We start from the raw sequence: 20770 nt of genomic DNA on the forward strand, positions 1-20770 counted from the left end.
GCCATCTATGAGTCCAAGACTCTCTTTTGGGTCCACAGAGCTATTAGTTCCTCCAGGCTGTGCTCAGCGACCTCACCGCATTCCTTTCTGTGGGGCCGATGGCCCTATTCCTGACAGTATGGAAACCTCCTCTCCCCACAGGATAGGATTCCCGGCCCTCATCTGCAGCCCCCTCTCCTTCCTCCTTGAGCCGCCCCACCCCCACCCCACCCCCCTGAAATGGCAGCACCTGTTCTACAGCAGCCTCCTTGGGGGTCTGAAAAGATTCCAGGAGCTGACTGGTTTCTCTTGCTCAACACACAGTCCTCCGCAGGGGAGAGCTGGACACTCACTGGGCTGCCAAGTCTATCTGGGCTGAAAGCCCCACCCTCTGCAGGACCAGGGCTGGCAGAGATCAGTGGTCTTCACTGGGGTTGGGAAAGGAAGCTCTCAGCTGTGCTGTCATGCCAGGTTTACAATATTCCTCTCAAAGGGGTGACCTGCTTGAAAGCCGCCTATGCTTTTGTTCTTTGCTCAAATGGTAGATTTGTTTGGGACCCTTCATAAAAACTAGACCCCTTTTTTTGTTAGCATCTCATGCTATCAGGAGAAGGGCCTCCTGCTCCTGGTCTCTGGTGGCAGGGAGAGAGTGCCTGCAGTGCTAACCAGGCGGAAAAGTCAGATGACATTTAGGATCCTTTGTGCCCAGGGTGGTCCACAGCCTGATGAATTCTCAGGTCTTCTGGAGCAAGGGCCTGGACATCCCAACTTTCTCAGTGGGGTGGTGGGGAGCCCTGGGCTGGGAGCTGGGAGACCTCCGTTAGTGTTCACTGGCTGCTAATGCGTTGTCTCATCTTGGGCATTTACTCCCTTCTCTGGCCCCAGCTTCCAAATCCGTGAAGTGGGACTCGATGTTCCCTAAAGCCCTTCCAGCTCTGCTGCCTGGGGAGAGGCCTGGTTTTCTAACAGAGCAGCAGCTACTGGAGGGAGGAGGCCAAGCAAGAAGAGCCTGGAAAGCACAAGACTGGCCAGCCCGGGCTGGGCTCCCCGTGGGACACTTTCTGGAGCATCCTCCCCACACCTTACCTTGCCCCAGCCGGGAGCCTGTGATGGCCTCTTTGGCGCTCCCGAAGCCCAGTTCTCTGCAGACCACGCTGGCAGACACCAGGTCCCACTTGTCGTCGCAGACGGTACCCCACTCTCCGTTCTTGAGCACCTCCACGCGGCCCTCCCCGACGTTGGCCCCGCCTCTCAACCGCACCAGGGGTTGCTGAGGAGACACACAGTCCTGCTGAGCAGAAGCTGATGCAGCGGCAGCCCACTCCCCTCGCTTTCCGACCACCCCTGGCTCCCAACCCAGGCGCCAGGCTGGGAGCTGACCATGCTTGATTTGTGTGTGCGCCTGTGGTGGGGGTGGAGCAGCTGGAGGGGGGTTGGCACGCAGGCTCACTTTGCCTGGCCGGCTCTGCTGTGAGCTCCCTGTACAGCCTAACTGTGGAGCTTTGGTCCTGGACCACGGGGAAGCGCATCACCCCACCCTATACCCCCTCGAGGACCTTGCCACCAGCACACCCCTCTACCTCTCACTTCAGAACCTCAAGCTTCAGAGCTACAGAAAGAAGCTGCTACCCCAAAAGTCTGCAGATTCCAAATAGATCATAATTTTATCACGCCTGGAATGGAATGCTGTGGTCTAGGCCGGGAGGTGTGGGAGGGGCCCCGAGGGCACTAAAGGGACCATGCTGCAAGGATGCTATTTCGATAGAGGGCGGGGCCTCACCGAGATGGCCATGACTTGGGGATGGGTCCTCCAAAAGGGGATGGGGAGCCCCCTGTGGGTTCCATCTGTCTTGGAGCTGGGCCCAGTCGCCACCCCTGCCACCCCTGACTCTACTCCAAGTCCAAATCAGCCCAGCTCTTCAGAAGATGCAGCCACCAGATAGGCAGAGACAGTGGGCGGTTATAGTTTAATTAGCCCTAACTGCTCACTGACAGCCCAGAAGCCTTAATCATCTAGCATCTTAATCCCACTGGATCATGCCTTCTCAGGAGAATGGTCATTTGACTCCATCTGCCCACGTATCCTGTTTTGCATCAGTTTCTCTCTCTCTCTCTCTCTCTCTCTCTCTCTCTCTCTCTCTCTCTCTCTCTCTCTCTCTCTCTCTCTCTCTCGTGTGTGTGTGTGTGTGTGTGTGTGTGAGTGTGTGTAGGTAGGGAAATCAGAAGCCTGCGAGGCTCTGCGCTATTGCTGATGCCATCTGATTCAACACAGCGGGAGTAAGAGTGATGGGGCAGCCTTTCCATGTGCTGGATCAGACCAGAGTCATTGTTCTGCTCTGGCCTGTGCAGTCCTCAGCTCCGGACTCCTTTCATCCTCCCCACCAACAGCCTGGACCAAGCAGGCCTGGTTGGAGGTGGTGCTTTTCAAGCATTAACACACACCAGCCCCCTTGAAGGCCCAGGCACGAGCAAGAACCTCTGTCTCCATCCTCCAGCTGAGGTCCCCTCCCAACTACACTTCTCTCCCCCAGGACTGTGCCTTGTGGCTGCCACGGCAGGGTGGGGGTGCTGTGACAGCACCCAGATTTACAGACTTCAGGGACTAGCCCTGATGCCAGGGGGTCTTCTGAAAAGGGAGGCATGCAAAAACCCCTCTGGCTTCAGGAAGCTTTATTCCAATTTTGGGAAACATGACAAATACCATTGCTGGCCCCAGCCCCTGACTGCGGAAGCACTGTGACTTCTCCCTTCCCCCACTGCTCTTCCCCTCGTGACCCAAGCTTAAGAGAGGCAGAGTCCAAGTACCCTCACCCCATCTGGCAGAGGCCAGGCAGAGTCAGCTGGCTGTGGTGGAACAAAAGAAACCAGGGGAAAATGTGATGTAACGCTCTCCTGCTATATATATTTTTTTAATTGGTTCAGTATGAACTTGATTCCTTTGCTTTGCACCACACAGTAAGAAGAATTCCAAAACAGTAGGACCTGGTATTCTGGATGACACACGAGGAAAGCTCAGAGGTGCGGACTGAGGCTCTAGGAAGGACGGGGTAAAGTCACGTGGCCAGGAGGAGGGGGGAGAGAGGGACTGCAGGGGGCGGCACTGTCCAGGCATGCCTGTGGGGCCTGGCTGCACGGTGTGATGTGTGGTGGGGTCTGTGTGCTTTGCAGGGCTCGGTGGGGACAGAAGGGGGCAGGGCAGGGTGCCGGCTGGAAGTACCAGGAAGACACTGCAAAGAGTTCCCGCACCCTCTGGCTGACGCCTGGGTTTGCTGCATTCACCTCACTCCTTCGGTTTAGGGCTTTTTCTCTTGTCCAAATACACTACCCCAGCCTGGGAGGGAGCACCCAGTGTGGTTTATCGGTTCCTGCCCTGGTTTCCTGTTTCCACTGGATGAGCGTTATCACCCCCTGCCCGAGAGCAGAGCTGGATGTTGATGGAGAGGAGAGATTGGAGAGGGTCGAGGGGAAAGATGGGGGAGAGGCCAGAGGGGAGCGGGGGCAGGAGGTGCAGAAGGAGGCCGTCTCGGCTTGGAGAGGGGCTGCTATTCCCCCGCCCCACCTGGACCCGCCTGCTACCCCATCTGCCCCTGTCCGTCAGGGCTCTCTCCTTCCTCTTACCCCTGATGGGATCAGGGCTGACTTGAAGTTTGTCCCAGCCCCGGGAACCAATTCCCAAGAAACCAGGCTTTATCTGGCACAGGGAATCATTTCCTAATAAACAATCAGCTATCTCCCCCGCCTGTCCCTCTGCTCTTCCCAAGTGCGAGTCCCACCTACCGGCCCGAGTTAGCAGTTTCCAGAGCATGCAAATCCCAGAGACCTTTGGTGGATATATATGAAAAAAGGGAGGTAGGAAAAAAGAAAAGCCTCTTAATGGTTTTCAAGGGAAGACAGAATAGTGCACTTTCTCTTTTTTCAGCGGATGCTTGGTCAAGCCTGCTGTGGTTGGGATAGTTCGCTTGTCCTGAGAAATGAGCCAGCTGAAAGGGGGATGACAATTCTCTTGAGCAGATATATGTCTCTTGAACACACCCACATGCACCCACGTGCTGGCTCACAAACACAACGTGATCACGGTAAAGACAGCACAGTCAGGGTGATGGCCTGTTTCCATTTACTTTCTCGGTGAAAGCTTTTAAAAACTGTTTTCCTTCTGGAGTTCCCGTCGTGGTGCAGCGGAAACAAATCCGACTAGGAACCACAAGGTTGCGGGTTTGATCCCTGGCCTCGCTTAGTGGGTTTAGCATCTGGCGTTGCCACGACCTGTGGTGTAGGTCACAGACGCAGCTCAGATTTGGCATGGCTGTGGCTGTGGCGTAGGCCGGCAGCAAGAGCTACGATTAGACCCCTAGCCTGGGAACCTCCTTATGCCACGGGTGTGGCTCTAAAAAGGATAAAAAGACAAAAAAAAAATTGTTATCCTTCCTGTTGCAGAATAAACCAAGACCTGTTTGCAAACCTTTGTAGCTGATTTCTTGTGCTCTTGAGGTTTGGATTGTGTTTCCAATGGCCCCAGGATAACCGATTCCTATGGGAACTGAGCAGATGCCCCAGGTCCAGCCCCCCTCCCCCACCTTTCATGCCAGTCTGCAGATGCTGTGCAGAGCCTGTGATGGTCAGTAATGAGGCATGTCCCTCTCTCAGGCATTTGTCCTCCACAGAGGGGACTCTGGCCTCGGAGTAGAGCAGCAGTGCTGTAGGACAGGTGGGGCACCAATTTGGGGCAGAGGGCCCAGCTGCTTGTCACATCCTACTGGTAGCATATACTGGTGAGGCTGGCCCTGACAAGTGTTCTCTGCCTTCCTGCCCTCTAGAAAAGTGGTCTGAGTTGGGGTGGGCTTTCTCTGCTCTCTCTTGGGGATCCCTCTCTGTTCCCTTCACCACCAGGCCAGCCCTCCAGGTGCCAAGTGGCCAAAGCTCCTGCCCCATCCTCACCTCCGGCTTGTAGGCTTTCCGGAACCTCGAGGGTCCATCAGCACTGAAGACCTGGCCAGGCACACAGCTCACCACAGCCGGCAACCCATTCTCACAGGTGACGTTCTTAACGGGGTCCAGCGACACTTGAGGGCCCAGCTTGCAGCTGGAGATGTGGGCCTCCGTGCCTGTGCAGTCCATGGAGAACGGCCAGTAGCGCTGCTTCTTGCGGGCGGCAAACATCCTGCAGAAGGTGAGACGGGGCAGGTGACCAAGGTATCAGGGTGCCCGCCCCTCCCTCCAGCTGGGCACTGGACCCTTGCCCAGGCTGGCCACTGTGCTGGCTGCTGTGGATCTGGTGGTGGAACCGGATGGACACGGTCCCTGCTCTGGGAGCTCAGTACTGCTCCAGACAGGGCTTGCAGGCGCCCGTGTAAGCACTCCCTGAGCCCTCGGTCATGCGGGGCCTGAGCTGAGCACTGGGAAGCAGGACCCAGAAGGATGGCTTGACCTACTACCCCAGGAGGCTCACATTCTAGGAGACAAGGGACTAACTCCACACACAGTGAGATGATACCAAAGCCTCTAAGTACAAAATGCAAAAGGCATCTAAAAGAGACAAACACAAGGGCATACTACTCAGCCATGAAAGAAAAAAAGAAATAATGCCACTGGCAGCAACATGGATGGGCCGAGAGATGATCATACTAAGTGAAGTAAGTCAAAGAGAGAAAGACAAATATCATATGGTATCACCTACATGTGGGATCTAAAAAATGATGCAAGTGAACTTATTTATGAAACAGAAACACACTAACAGATATAGAAAACAAACTTATGGCTACCAAAAGGGAAAGGGGGGAGGGATAATTAGAAGTTTGGGATTAGCAGATACACAGCACTATATATAAAATAAACAACAAGGTCCTACTGTAGAGCATAGGGAACTACATACAATATCTTGCAGGTTTGTATCTTTCTAATACCTACAATGGAAAAGAATTGGAAAAAGAATATAGATAATACATAACTAAATATATATATAAAAGAACATATAGATATAGGAGTTCCCGTTGTGGCTCAGCGGGTTAAGAACCCAACTAGTATCCATGAGGATGCAGGTTGGATCCCTAGCCTCGATCAGTGGGTTAAGGATTCGGTGTTACTGTGGCTGTGGTGTCGGAAGGCAGCTGCAGCTCTAATTCGACCCCCTAGTCTGGGAACTTCCATATGTTGCAGGTGTGGCCCTAAAAAGAAAAGCAAAAAAAAAAAACCCCAAAAAACTGTACTGGTTAAAGGAACAAAAGAAGGATAGGAGAAGGGAGGGAGCCAATGGTTGCAGCGATGACAGAAGAGTAGGTTTGAATTGGGCCTTTTTTTTTTTTTTTTTTGTCTTTTTAGGGCTGCACCCATGGCATATGGAGGTCCCCAGGCTAGGGGGTGAATCAGAGCTACACAGCTGCCAGCCTATACCACAGCTACAGCCACAGCAACGCGGGATCTGAGCCACATCTGCAACCTACACCACAGCTCATGTCAATGCCAGATCCTTAACTCACTGAGTGAGGCCTGGGATCGAACCTGCATCCTCATGGATGCTAGTGAGATTCATTTTTGCTGAACCTTGATGGGAACTCCTGAACTGAGCCTTGAATGATGGTGGGATTTGAAAAGGAGGAGGCTGGGAAGGGCCCCCTGTCCTCTCATCTTTGGGGGTCTGTGAGCTAGCCCCTGCTTGGCAGAACCCAGTGAGATGCCGGGGAAAGCCAGACAGCATCATTGCCAGACGGTGCAGAGGTGGGCCACCCAGGCCAGGCTGGCCCTGGACAGGCAGAAGTGGGGTCCTGTCCCTGCTGGTCTAGGGGGCCTGGAAGTTTCTGCTTTGTCTACGAGTGAACAAGATGTGAACAAAGAGGAAGAAACAACTCGGCAGATGCCACCAATATCTTTCCTTAACCCTAAATTGCTACTGGTAGTAATTCTCCTGTATCTGTGGCTGCAGTGACACAGAATGTTTGCAAAAGGGATTATCCTGGAAAATTCAGGGCGTGGGCTCAACATGGCTGCAGCCAGAACAGAGAACCACATGGGGCGGAGTGGGGGGGGGGTTGAATAATTCCAAGCGCCCCTGCCCCTCCCCCAGTTCCTGAGGGGCCCTTGCGTTTGGAAACACAACCTCCAGCTTGTTCCCCATGACACCCTCCACGTCTGACTGAAGCACACCAGCGGGGGGCACAGCTTGTTATGACACCCCCGCAATGAGGCGAGCCAACACACCCAGGGGACATCAGCTGCACAAGGAGTGGTCCGATCTCCGGGGCTGGAACAGCTTCTAACTCCCAGCTTTCAGTGAACACGAGCCTCTCCCAGACACAGATGCACTGAGCTCTAAGGACAGCGTGAAGCTCCCTCAGCAGACACGGGGTGGCTCCTCCTTCCCCAGACAGCCTGCTGCCCTCTTCCCTCAGCTCACAGGAACGTGCTGTGAGGCACGGGCCTCCACCGCCGAGGCCCACCCTGCCCCCGCCGCGATTCACTCTGCAAGGCCCCTGGGTGTAGACAGGAGCCGCTGGGGAGGGTGTGTGGACAGCCCCCGCCAGGCCTGCTGACTGGTGGGCGACCGGAGTCACAGGACAGCCATGGCCAAGCCGGAAGCCTGCGTGAGAAAGCCGTGTCCAGGCTGGGTAACACTGCGCTGGACTGAGTCAAATGAAAATGAGAAGTCCCAAGCCGAGGGGGCAGCCAGACTTTTGAGGGATTCTGCCAGCTACTTGAGCATGTCGATTCCAATTACGCATTCTGGAACTCGGGAAATAACCACAGGATGGGTGTGGGCACCCGCTGGGCCCCCTGTGAGACAGACCTGAGTTAAAACTCCCCTGATCACTGGATATCCATCCTCGGATGGGTCACAGTGATGTTTGGGTCCCTGGGCTCAGGGTCCAGTGGCTCCCGAAAGCTCTGATTACTTCCTTTTCCCCAGAGTATGGTGGCCTTGATCAGATCGTAGGCCCCTTTGGGGAAGGCTGGGCAAATGAGTAACAGTATAAACTTTGGGCAGAGTGCCACCATCCCTCCTCAACGGGACCCAGCCTCCTCTTCATTCACGGGCTTCTGAGTCTGTAAGCTGGCTCGTCTGGACACTGACTGAGGGGCTGTGACTCTCTTGCTTTTTTTTGTTTTCTTTTTAGGGCCATATCTGCGGCATATGGAAGCTCTCAGGATAGGGGTCGAATCGGAACTGCAGCTGAAGCCTGCACCACAGCCACAGCAACACAGGATCTAAGCTGCATCGGTGACCTACACTGCAGTTTTCAGCAATGCCAGGGAGGCCAGGGATCGAACCTGCATCCTCACTGACACTGTCTGGCTCTCAGCCCACTGAGCCACAACGGGAACACCCAACTCTCTGCTTTTACCATTCAGGTTAGATCTTTGTTCTCTTGACCTAGAATTTTTCTGAATTCAGTGCACTTTCTTTTTTTTTTTCTCTCTCTCTCTCTTTTTTTTTCTTCTTTTTTGCACTTTCTATTTCATTTCTGGGAACCCTGCGATCCAGCCAAATGGATCCACTAGCCAACGCCATAGATCTGCAGGAGTCAGGCTATTCAGATCTGCTAGCTACTGGCTAGCCATGCCTACCTCACCTTGATGTTGAGTGCTGTCACTGGGCCCTTGCCACCCCCACCCCCATATCCAGTGACCCCCACTGCATTTAGTTTTCCCGACCTTCGGTGACTGCAGCTCCCTCTGTTAGGTCTGGCTTAACAGAGAAGAGGGATCAGGAGTGCTTAAGAATGCCATGGCACTCCTCACAAATTTATTCTGCCAAGTCATGGTAAAAAGTGTGTCTTCTGGACCCTCCCAGGGTGGGTGAGCAAGACTTAGATGACAAATTAATTCCATCATTCCAGTGTCCCCAAGCCTCTGAAGCCCCCCTCTGCATGAAACCAAGGGGAAGCCAGCATTTCCATTTCACTATGGTGAGCCCCCTTTTGGACCCTGATTCAGCCAGCCCACTGAAGTCAGAGATCTTCCTAACTCCCAGAGATGCCCTGGGGGAGGAGCAAAACAGAAGCAGGTCAGAAGGTGGAGGAAGCTGAGCAGAGAGCTCTCCCTGGGGCAGACCTGGGCTCCCCTGCAGCTCTGGCAGGAGTGCCTTTGTGACCCACCCCCTGCAACCACTGCACTGCCTTTCAGGCCTGAGCCCCTCCTGTGCAGCCTGGAAGCCTGGGCTGAGTGGCCTCTCCGAACCCCCTGTGGCCTGGGAGGCCCACTCTTGGCTAACAGCCTCCTCTCAACCCCTAACAGCACCACCAAGGCACAGAAACTCTTTCCAATGTGCCTTTCTCTTTGGGGGCCCGTGTGTCAGCTGCATCCCAGAGACTAGTGCACAGAGACAAGCTGAGAAGCTGAGAAGGTTTTTGCCTGTGCCCCGGTCCCTCTGTACCATCTCCAGCGAGAGGGCTGGCGAAGGAGCTGGCTTCCAGTGTTTGTTAATCATCTGGCATCTCGGCTGACGGCACTACCCACCACCACCTTTGATACCTTTCCAGTCTTAGGAGCCTTTTCCTGCCTGCATTTGAAAAAGCAAAGCCACAGACACAGAACTGAAGGAGCAAGGAGGGGTTTTCAAACCAGCATATGCTCCTGGATCGGGTTTATCTGCGATCTGAGATTCCTCCTCAAAAGCAGGAAAAGGGCTCGGTCTGCTTTCAAACGCCATCTGAACAAGCCACATGCTGCCTGGCCCTGGGCATCCCCGTCCTGCTCTGGTCAGGGCCCATGGCAGCCTTCCCACTCCCTGGGCTGGGCTCAGGCCTGAGCCAGGCTGCGGGCTCCCGTGGGACCCGCAGGTAGGAGGCCTGTCAGGGGAGGGGATCTGCTTTCCTTGGCTCCAATGGGAAGGAAAAGCTGAGAAGGTGTCTCCAGGGAAGGAGCTGACCTGCTGGCAGGAGTTCTCCAAACTTTTTAGAGGATGGGGACCACGCTGAGCCTCCCCTCATCCCTCCCTGTGCAAACAGGAAGGTCTAGGCCATGTCCGGCGGTGGCTGGGGTGGGAGTCACCACCACGCTCACCCACCCCGAGGGGGCAGCTCGGCTGCCAGCACACTCGCGGGGAACTGGGGGCTCCGACCGAAGGCGGCCAGGCCAAGCCCAGGGAGGGACACAGCCTGCACTGACCCCGGGGCTCTGGGGGGAGAGCTGGGGCTGGAACCCCTCCCTATCTCTTGGCTTGGAAGCTACGTCTCTAATTGGCTTGAAAGGAAAGAGTTAGGGAGCCTAGACTCTTGAGGAGTGTAGACCCCGTCGCTGGAGACCCAGGCTTGGATCCTGGGTCTGCCACTTCCTGGTTCTATTGGCCCTCTCTGACTTCATTCCTCCAACTCTTTTTTTTTTTTTTTTTGTCCTCTTTAGGGCTGCACCCATGCATACGGAGATTCCCAGGCTAGGGGTCCAAAAGGAGCTGTTGCTGCTGGCCTACACCACAGCCACAATAACGCCAGGTCCAGGCCACGTCTGCGACCTACACTACAGCTCACAGCAATGCCGGATCCTTAACCCACTGAGTGAGGCCAGGGATCGAACCCGCAACCTCATGGTTCCTAGTCGGATTCTGTTTCCACTCCCATTCCTCCAACTCTGAAATAGACCCCAGCTTCCTAATGTCCTGAGGATTAAGTAACTAAGAACGGAGCTGGCACACAGTAAGCACTCAGTAAAGAGACAATCATTATTAGAGGGGACAGGAAGACTCCAGGAGCAGCCAATACATCCACCTGTCATGAGCTAAAACCCTTCACTGGACACCCCCCCCCCCACACCTCCCAGGGAGATATTAACTTTGGAGACCCTAACAGCATTGCAAGATTTACTCGGGCAGGAGTGTAACCAAATTGAATCCATCAATTTCTCAGTTTCCTGATGGTTGCTGCAAGTTCCAGATTTCTCAAAATGATCTTTTGTGGGGGGGCCCCACCGCAGAGCTCACCTGCAACAGGGCAGGGCCAAAGGCCCTCAGGCCCCACCCCCGACCTCCGCAGCCTCCTTACTTGTACACTTTGGCGTTGTACGTCTTCTCCCCAGGGAAGCCAAACATGCCACAGACCACGCGGGAGTTCTTGGCCGTCCAGTGCTTGTCACAGATCTGCTTCCAGGTCTTGCCCTCCTTGACCTCCACGTAGCCCTCGGTCACCGGGGTGCGCTTGCGGTAGGCGGAGAGGATGGCTCGGATCCGGATGTCCTCCACCTGGATGTTCATGTTCTGGGAAGGAGGAGACGTGGAAGGAGGGGGGGGGGTCACCTTCCCGGTCTGGCCATGGAGAGGTGACGGCAGGCTGGACACCCTGCTAGCCCGCCTCTCCCCTCAGGCCCCTGGGCAAGGTGGGGGAGGAGGGAGCTCTGGGTCTTCCCGGCGAGCACACAGCACAAAGCCACAGTTGCTACCCTTTGTGCACGGGAGGTGGTGTGGCTGCAGGGACCAGAGGAGAGGGGGCAGGGGTGACCTGGACAACCAGAGATGCAGCTGACCTCAGCACTCCTCCCCTGTCCTACCAAACAGCCGGGCAGCAGGTTCCACCTGCAGGGTCTCAAAAGGAGAGCAGAAGAGAAAACATGTTCCTTGAATTTCCTGTTTTGCAGTAAAAATCATTTGGATGTTTGCGTTTTACTCCCAAGCATACGTGTGCAGGTTTGGGAGTGGGTGTGTGTGTCTCTCCACTCATCTTTCTGGAAAACTGTAGTTTCAGGCAGATACACCTTAGATACCTTGAAGCTGGTGGGGCCACCATGCATGCTACCTCATACCCCCAGGGGCACCTTGAGGTGCAAATCCCAGGAGAGTAGGGGTAGAGCTTGGAGAGAGGAGCAGGGAAGGGGTAGGGGGGGGGACCCAGCCTGGCCAAGCAGAGAGGGGTGTCCTGGGGTCTGGGGGTGGCAGGGGGAGGAATAGTCACAGTCTTTGGGCTGAATGCCTTGAGGCCCTTGGGAAGCCCCCTCCTCCCCCCTCCCCCCCCGCCCCATTTCTGTAGCAGTGAGTGAAAAGGCAGGACCCTGCTAGCTGACTGGAGGCTGGGGCTGGAAGGCAGGCTCCTGCCTCCCTGCAGGGTGGCCTCCCCTCCCCCACCCAACCCTGAGCTGCTGTGTCCTGGCCCCAAGCACACTCCAGGCCCAGGGATTTGGCAAGACAGGGGGCCTCAAAAGGCCAAGCTGGATGGAGGAGCAGGGGTCTACCTGGGATTTGCAGTGATACCTTTTATGTTTTTCCAAGGCTCATGCCATCTGCCCCCAAACACTGTGGAAGCTCCAGGATCTCTCAACTTCCAGCCCTTCTTCTTTATGCCGCTGCTGTCCAAGGGGGCCACCAGCAGCTCTAACAAGGCTCCCTAACTGAGTCCCTGCCTCCCTCTCCCCCTCCATCCATCTGCCACGGGGCCAGCCCCCAGAGGGCTCTTTCTAAAGCACAGCTAGGAGTTCCCATTGTGGCTCAGTGGAAATGAATCTGACCAGCATCCATGAGGCCGCAGGTTCGATCCCTGGCCTTGCTCAGTGGGTTAAGGATCTGGCCTTGCCGTGAGCTATAGTGTCGGTCTCAGGTGCAGCTTGGATCTGACATTGCTGTGGCTGTGGTGTAGGCCAGCAGTTACAGCTCCAATTCAACTTCTAGCCTGGGAACCTTCTTATGCCATGGGTGCAGCCCTAAAAAGACCCCAAAAAATAAAAAAAAATAATAATAAAAAAATAAAAACACAGCTAATCTTGCCCCTTGCTGATCCCACCCACACCTCAGCCCCCTCGCTGTCCCCAGGCCCCAATCTATACTCGGATATGATGAATTATGACAGGACATTAATGGTGCCATACGTGATTCACACGATTCTCTCACTTAATCCGCAAACAATAGAGTGAGGTCGGTATAGCTATTGTCATCTCCATTTTCCAGATAAGAAAACCAGTTGACACCAATGCGCTCCCCAGCACCACGCAGATGCAGGGAGCACTTAAGGTGCAGCATGAGATGCTCTCTGAGCCGGGCCAGGTCAGGCTAGACAAGGGTGCTGACAGAAAGGACCCAAACCCCTGTCCAGCCAGGATGCAAATGAGCTATGAGTTTGAACAGGACCATTATTTGGATGCCCAGGGATTCATGCCTCCTTGCCACTGGCTGCAGCGTGCAAAGCCAGGCCCTGCTTCCCCAGTCCTGCGAGGCAGTGGAAAGTATGTGGGCTGGGCGAGGTGGCATTTGGCCCTGGTTCCTTTCCATGCAGAGCGGAAGGAAAGCCGCCAGTGGCAGGATAAAGTTTGCCAGCCTGGATCCTGGATCCTTTTTAGCCCCCAAGACACCATGCCACCAGGACACATGGACAGGGGAGAGCAAGAAAGGGGCCTGAGGTCTAGACCGGCGTGTGGGCCAGCCCCCTCCTCCGTCTTCCCACCGGGAGGGAGGCTGGGCTGGAATTCCAGCACCCAACGCGTGATGCCCAGAAGGAAAGTTACTGCTGTGGCATCAGCCCTGCAGCTTCATGGGGCAGGCAGGCTAGGCCGACTTTATTAATTTCGCAGACCCTTCCCGGCCCCTCCCCTGCTCCTCCTGCGGGGCAGCAGACTCACTAAGGGGAGATGTGAGGCGAGAACCCAGTCAGAGGAAGACCTGGTGGGGGGCTCAGCAGACAACTTTGTCTGGATGCAGGACAGCGTGCCCTCAGCAGAAGTATGACTGGCAGGCAAGCCAGGTGGGCTCCTGGATGGAGGAAATGAGGCTCGAGGACGGGAAAGCACTAGAACCTGCGTCTCTGTCCTTGCTCTCCCACCGACTCACTGAGTGTGTGTGTGTGTGTGTGTGTGTGTGTGTGAGTGCCCCGAGTGTACCTCTGCATGTGTCTATCTCTCTGTGGGAGTGCACTGCACATGTGTGTCCATGTGCAGGATGATGTGCACGTGACAGGGTTGTGTGTCCGTGCGTTGTGTGGAATGTGTGTCTCTTCGTGTGTGTGCCTAAGTGGTGGAGAAAGAGGGAGGGTTCCCTCCCAAAGCCCCGAGGGGGACAGTCAGGCGAGCTTCGTGTTTGTCATTCCTTCTCCTCTTCTCCCTCTACAGAACCAAGTCCTTCCTGTTTTCTTGAGCTCATATCCACCTCATTCATTCATTCATTCATTCATTCCATAAAATACGGTCTCTCCTCCATGGACCCTGCCAAGCTGCCTCCCTAAGCCACAACTCTAGGGCCCTGTCTTTTCTCTGAACCATAATGACTCTGAGGGCCCTCACTTATCAAACCCATGTCAGGCTCTGTGTTCAAAACTCCCAGAGTTCCCATCGTGGCTCAGTGGTTAACGAATCTGACTGGCATCCATGAGGACGCAGGTTCCATCCCTGGCCTCGCTCAGTGTGTTAAGGATCTGGTGTTGCGCTGAGCTGTGGTGTAGGTCACAGATGTGGTTTGGATCCTGTGTTGCTGTGGCTGTGGCATAGGTCAGCAGCTACAACTTCGATTCGACCCCTAGCCTGGGAACCTCCATATGTCATGGGTGCGGCCCTAAAAGCAAACAAACAAATAAACAAACAAAAAAAATCACAAAAAACCTTGATATCTATCCTCATCCTCAATTCCCATTGGAATTCCCATGACAACCGGTGGGAGGGCCTGTGAGTGGTCCTTGCCCTCTCCCCACCCCCACCCCCCTGCCCTGTGCATTGCTCAGTACTGAGCTAACTCCACACGGGCCAGGGCCTGGGGCTCAGCCTTCTGGGAGGTTCCTTCAGGGTTTGCACATTCAAAGTCCGTCCACACTTCGCCCCGCCTGGAGCAGCTGAGTCAGGCCAGAGTGTACGTGAGGGGAGAGAGAGCTGCTTTCCAGCTGCCCTTGGGCCCCAGCCAGGGGGCGGCAGGGAAGCCCTCTATGGCACACATTCAGGGCTCGCTGCTGGCTGAGAGCTCCCGGGGGCCGCTCTGAGACCTCTGTGTAGGAAAACATACACGTACACACAGAACTTCCCTCCTGACCTCATTGCTGTGGAATCCCTGCCATAACCGCAAATGTTAGGACTTTTTTTTCCCCCCAGAAGTTCAACTTCAAAGGAGAAGATTGGAAACACTAAAACACATCCACATTTTTTCTCTTCTAACAAAAGTCTCTCTCTCTCCACTTGTGAGTTTTACATTAAGCCCAAGAGCCCAGAAGTCGATAATGCCTCTGGCCGGTTTTAAAAATTCAAATTAAAGTCTGAATGCTGGCCCTCTCGCCAGAGAGAACAATTCACCCTGCTCTCCAAAAGGCTTTCTTTCCTCCAAAGAGTTCACAGAACCTTCAGGACGTGTCCTACTCAAAACTCATCACATTCCCCAGGGAGGACTGGAACTTGGGGAGTGATACACCGGCTTCTGAAGGGGAGAATCAGGGTGCCTTGAGGCCATGACCTGCCCAGCTTTAACGAGTGGGCTGATGGAAAGAAAGCCCAGTGAGGGAGCACCAGGGCTGATCTCCCAGTCTGGTGCTTGAATGATATACACAGCAGCTGTGCATGACTTGCAAATTCCGCAATGTGACAGTCTGGGGCTGTCGCCAATGAGGAAAAATCACCAGTTTTGAAAGTCTAGTTGGAGATTGCATCAGGGAGAGATACAGAGGGGGGTAAGGCAAGGAAGCAAGTGAGCCTAAGAAGGTCCTTCACAATTTGTCCCCAAGTCAGCACTGGGCTCATCCCTTCCCAGGGAGGCTCATTTGCAAGGGCCAGAGCTTAGCTGAACTTCCCTCCCTCTAGAAGTTGTTTGCTATCAGGGCTTCCCATGAGGGATGTCATCCTTGGAGGGGTGCTGGGTGGGGGACCATGCTGAGGATGGACCGGTCAGCCAACATCCCAACCATAAGCACCCTACCCCGTGCCTTTTGCTCCCTCTCTCTTCCTTGCTCATAAGGCCCCTTCTCCCCAGCAATGCCTTTCCTACTCTTCCTTCACTGTCCCATTCCCACTTCTATTGTCCAGGCAGGTGTGCAGTGAGAATCACGGAAGTAAGAGAAGGGCATTAGGATTCTGTCATTTCAGGGGGACCCTCCTCTCTCTGGCTGGCTGGCTGACCTAGTCCAGGTCACATCCCTCCAGCTGACTGCTGTGCATTCATGCGTCTGGGTCAGAACTTCCTTGTTCTTATGCTCCAGGTCAAGAGCTTTCCTGACTGGACCCACTTCATCTCCTCCCTGCTCTTTTTCCAGCCATGAGCTTCCCTAACTGCCAGGCTGACATCACTCTTCTCATCCCAGCATCAAGCTGCCCCTACAATCCTTTTTTTTTTTTTTTGTCTTTTTTGGGCCACACCCACAGCATAGGGAGGTTCCCAGGCTAGGGGTCGAATCGGTGCTATAGCCGCTGGCCTACACCACAGCCACAGCAACACCAGATCTGCGCTGTGTCTACAACCTACACCACAGCTCATGGCAACCCCAGATCCTTAACCCATTGAGCAAGGCCAGGGATCAAACCTGTGTCCTTATGGATGCTAGTCAGATTCATTTCTGCTGAGCCATGACAGGAAGTCCCCCTACAATCCTTTTTTTTCCTCCTTCCTACCGATCAGAATCCTCCTGACCCTCACGGACAATCTCATTCATTCATTCATTCATTCACTCAAAAAAATACCTCTTGAGGGTGACAGCGTCCCAGGCACTGTGGGAGGCTGACACTGGTTAACCAGATGGGCAAGTCTCCTGCTGTCACTCATGACAGCGGGAGAGAGAGACAGCATCCCCTCCTCCACGAGGCTCCCTCCCCCACATAGCTCATCCCCACAGATACGACTTCTTTATGCCTCTAGCCTTTGCGTTTCCCTCAGTTCGTCCTTGCCTTACACTGCCTCCCTCGTGCTACCATTTCTCCTTCCACAGGTTTTTGCTGCCTCATCAGACTGTGAGCCTCCCAAAGGCAGACTTGTGCTTTATTCATTTTTGGATTCCCCGGACACGAGGCATAGTGGATTCTCACTGAAAAAAACTAGTAATCATTTAAAAAAATCCAATTGCAGGAATTCAGCTGAACTAGAAATGCTGGGCTCTCAAGCCAAACATGTAATAAAGATTCCCTTTATTCTTTGTTTAAGGCAAAATAAACAGTGAGGCTTGCCTCTCTTCACGGCATAAGCCCTACTTGTGTGACTTCGCCCTGGACAAGGAGATCATCTGCACTTTCTCCACGTGTTCACTTGTCATCCAAGCTATTTAACAGCCCTCCTTTCCCCCTTGCAAGCTGCAGCTAATACATAGTTATCGAACTGAATGGAAAGCTGACCTGACCATCAGCACACAGTTTAGATGGTTGATCTAAGTGGGTGTCATCTGTAAACAGCAGGAGGTACGCTGTTCCAGAAGAGTCTGGCGACACTGTAATTATCCCCTTTTGATGATCAAATCAGAACTTCGCAGCCTAAGAAGCTGCTGGGAACATTCTCTAGCCCCCGACTCTGTCTGCGCCAGACGGGGGCGGGGTGGGGGAAGGGAAGCAGGAAGGCAGAGCAGGGCTTTCGGTTGCTCCGTTCTCTGTGATGGAGACCAGACCTGCGGAGGGGGCTGGGGTGGGAGTAGCCAAGGGCTGAGGTCATGCTGAGCCGCGGGAGGAAAAAGCCTGCAGTCCGTCTGGACCCTCCTCCAATAAATCAAGAGGTTTGCAAGGCTGCCGGAGAGGCGAATGCTCCGTGTTTCATTTTCCAACCTGAGAGCAGTGGGGTAGGTAACCGAGGCTGCTTCTCTGGCGAACAGTCAAGCCCTGCTGTCTGCAGGAACCTGGCCGGACACCTGCTCCAGCAACGGCTCCCTCTGGCCCAGCGGGGGTGCTGAGGCCACAGACCAGGCGAGTCCTGGGCCCGGCCACACCATCCCCCATGCTCCCAAGGGAGGATACCTGGTGCTTCTCCTCCTAGCCTTCATCACCATGGTGACAAAGTAAAGCCTTGTGAGATCGCCTTTCTCCACGACTGGGCAGCAGACTTCCGGAGGGCAAGACTGTCCTTTCATTTCATCAATCCCTTGATTCCCAGTGCCGAGCATAGGGTCTGGCGCGCAACGAAAATATACGGGACGAACGAATGAACAGACCCAGCATCCAGCTGCCTTAGCAACAGCCTGAGCGGGATGAGGTTGGGGGGGGGGGACTTGGCGCTGACCCCTCCAGCATGGCTGAGCTGACTCAGACGAACCCTGGGCCTGTTGCCACCCCCACCCCAGGTCACATCAGGAGATCACCTGCAGAACAGATCAGCCCACGAAGGGCACAGAGAGGCCTTCTCTGGCCCAGCTCAAGCCCCCACTTCTTCCGTACAGCTTCCCACTGATTTCTTCCCATTCACCACCTTCCCTAAGTGCCACATAATTTACCATCTGATCCACACCGTTCAAAGTTGAGTACATACTGCCACTCAGCTGTTTCATCTAAAACAAACTCTAATGCTACTTATTCATAGATTTCATCTAACAAGTAATATTATTTATTTCATCTCACAAACATTGACAATGGTATTTATAAGGGCATATGTATATAAATAATATATAAAAATATATAATATATAAATATACAAATAAATTATATATGTATATATTATTATATATATATGTGTGTGTGTGTTTGCATGTACAGCACCCCGGCCAAGAATCAGGTTCCCGGCTCTGCCAGGATGCGCACAATTTCAAATAGTCTGTTCTGTTAGCTGCATAAATGCCCTTTTGCTTTTCAGATGCTGTGACCTATTTTTAGTTGGGAAAATAGGTCACGCTAGAACTACTTCTCTTATGCCCCTTGTGGTGGCTGGCGAGCCCGGGGCCACGTAGAGGCTCTCGATAAACAGAAGCATGGAATGTTAGCACCGGACAGAATCAAATACATCTTCTTGCCCAGGCACCCTGGCAGCTGGGAGAGAAAACCCAGGGGAGCCACATGTTATCGCCCAGCTGGCCAGTTCCGCATATCTGGGGATCCAGACGCTGTGGGCTCCCACCGTGGCCCTTTGCTCTCTTGCTCAAGGGTCCAGCACAAACCACTCACTTGCTACCATTTCTCCTCTGGCCACAGAGGAAAGCTGACCAGTTACCCTGTGGCCACTGGGGGAGGCAGGGCTATATTTAGCTTGGAGGGACCACCGCCTTCTAAAGTGCACAGAGATGAAGACAGACCCCCTTTCTGTCCTAAACCACCCAGTGTAACCAGCTGCACCTCCTCTCGGGTGGGGGTGGGTGGAAACTCCTGGACCTTTCGAGAGTTAATGACTCCCTTTCAGGCTCTGGGCCCTCACCTCTCCGAGCCCCCAGATGCTGGGGAAGATAAGTCTGCTGCTGAGGGGGAAGCCTTGAAGCATTTGGCAGCTGACTGTGACTAATAAAAACCTGGACTCCTGGAATTCAAAAAATTCACAACAGCCTCTGTTCCTGTGGTTAAGAGGAGAAGAAAGAGCTGTTTCAGGTCTCGGGGCCCCTCCAGAAGGATGTGAGAGTGTGAGGGTGGGGGTGGGTATCAGATTCTCCCCATGCTGGAAGCAGCATCCTTCTCTCAGCTCTGCCCTCATCCTCCTGCTCCTGGCCCCTCCAGACCTCCTGGTGGCCTGCGTCACAAAGGAGAAACTGAGGCTCTGGGGCTACTTGAGGGCAGGCAACCCCTCAATCTCACAGCCAGCAATTTCTTTTTCTTTTTTCTTTCTTTCTTTTTTTTGTCTTTTTAGTGCCGCACATGTGTGGCATATGGAGGTTCCCAGGCTAGGGGTCAAATCGGAGCTACAGCTGTCAGCCTACACCACAGCCACAGCCACGCCAGATCCAAGCCGAATATGCAACCTACAACCACAGCTCATGGCAACGCCGGATCCTTAACCCACTGAGCGAGGATGCTAGTTGGGTTCATTATTGCTGAGCCACAACGGGAACTCCTGCCCTGGCATTTCTAATCAGTTTTGGAAGCTAACTGCTTTTGCAAAAGAGCCTCTTAAGAACAGGCAGGGAGGAAGGTGGAGGGAGAGGTGAAGAAAAGGAAAAGACCTGCACGTCCCCTGACCTACAGCACGTGGCCCCAGCCACGAGCCTTCCCGGGAGCACATGATTGAGCAATGTGCAAAACAGCCTGTGGAGAGAGGGCATCTGGATTTGTAATCTTTCCTTATCTAATGCTTTTTCCAACTTGTCTACCGACACAGACAGGAAACAAAGCCTCTCGATTTAAGAGGCTCTGAAATCCTGGGAGGTTTGGTTGGAGCTCTGTTTTCTAGGTTTAAAAAAAGATCTATTCACTTGAAACCAACAGTATTTCACATTTTATTATTTGCTCCCGCTTCCCTCTTTTTTTTTTTTTTTTTCGCTTTTGCTTTTCAGGGCCGAACCCAAGGCATATGGAGGTTCCCAGGCTAGGGGTCAAATCAGAGCTGCAGCTGCCAGCCTACACCACAGCCACAGCAATGTGGGATCCAGGCCTCATCTGCAACCTACAACACAGCTTGAGGCAACGCTGGATTCTTAACCCACTGAGTGGGGCCAGGGATGGAACCCACAGCCTCATGGACACTAGTCAGGTTCATAAGCCACTGAGCCACAATGGGAACTCCCCTGCTTCCCTTTTTAAGGTTTTCGAGAAATGACCCAAGACCCATTTTCCTGTGGAAAAATCTGTTTCACAGTGAGGTGTCCGGAGCCCCATGGAGGGTCCGTCACTGGACACACAGCTGCAAATCTCAGGCTCCAGTGGGACCAGAACACCTGCCTTCCACTCTGGGGTCTAAAACTGAGACCACAGAAAAGGGGAGAACCGGGACCAAGGCTGGTGGTGAATCAGTGCTAAGAAAGTCTGCGAAGCACTTTTACAGAAATCATCTGATTTTCCCCCTTACAGAACGTTTAAAACTGTCTCGTAAATG

At 53.9% G+C, this 20770-nt stretch overlaps 1 protein-coding gene across 2 annotated transcripts in view; it reads right to left on the minus strand.

Moving 5' to 3' along the window:
• Window positions 1-20770, minus strand: part of LOXL2 (lysyl oxidase like 2) — a 106038-nt gene that overhangs the window by 38011 nt on the left and 47257 nt on the right. For both annotated transcript variants that reach the window (XM_047761389.1, XM_047761390.1), the window contains exons 4-6: window positions 10947-11158; window positions 4915-5137; window positions 1066-1249 (exon numbers count right to left, since the gene is read on the minus strand). In XM_047761389.1, the coding sequence (XP_047617345.1) occupies window positions 1066-1249; window positions 4915-5137; window positions 10947-11158 (619 nt within the window). The remainder of the gene's footprint in view (window positions 1-1065; window positions 1250-4914; window positions 5138-10946; window positions 11159-20770) is intronic.

This window comes from Phacochoerus africanus, chromosome 15 (genome assembly GCF_016906955.1).
Source record: "Phacochoerus africanus isolate WHEZ1 chromosome 15, ROS_Pafr_v1, whole genome shotgun sequence".
In the NCBI taxonomy this organism is placed as follows: Eukaryota; Metazoa; Chordata; class Mammalia; order Artiodactyla; family Suidae; genus Phacochoerus; species Phacochoerus africanus.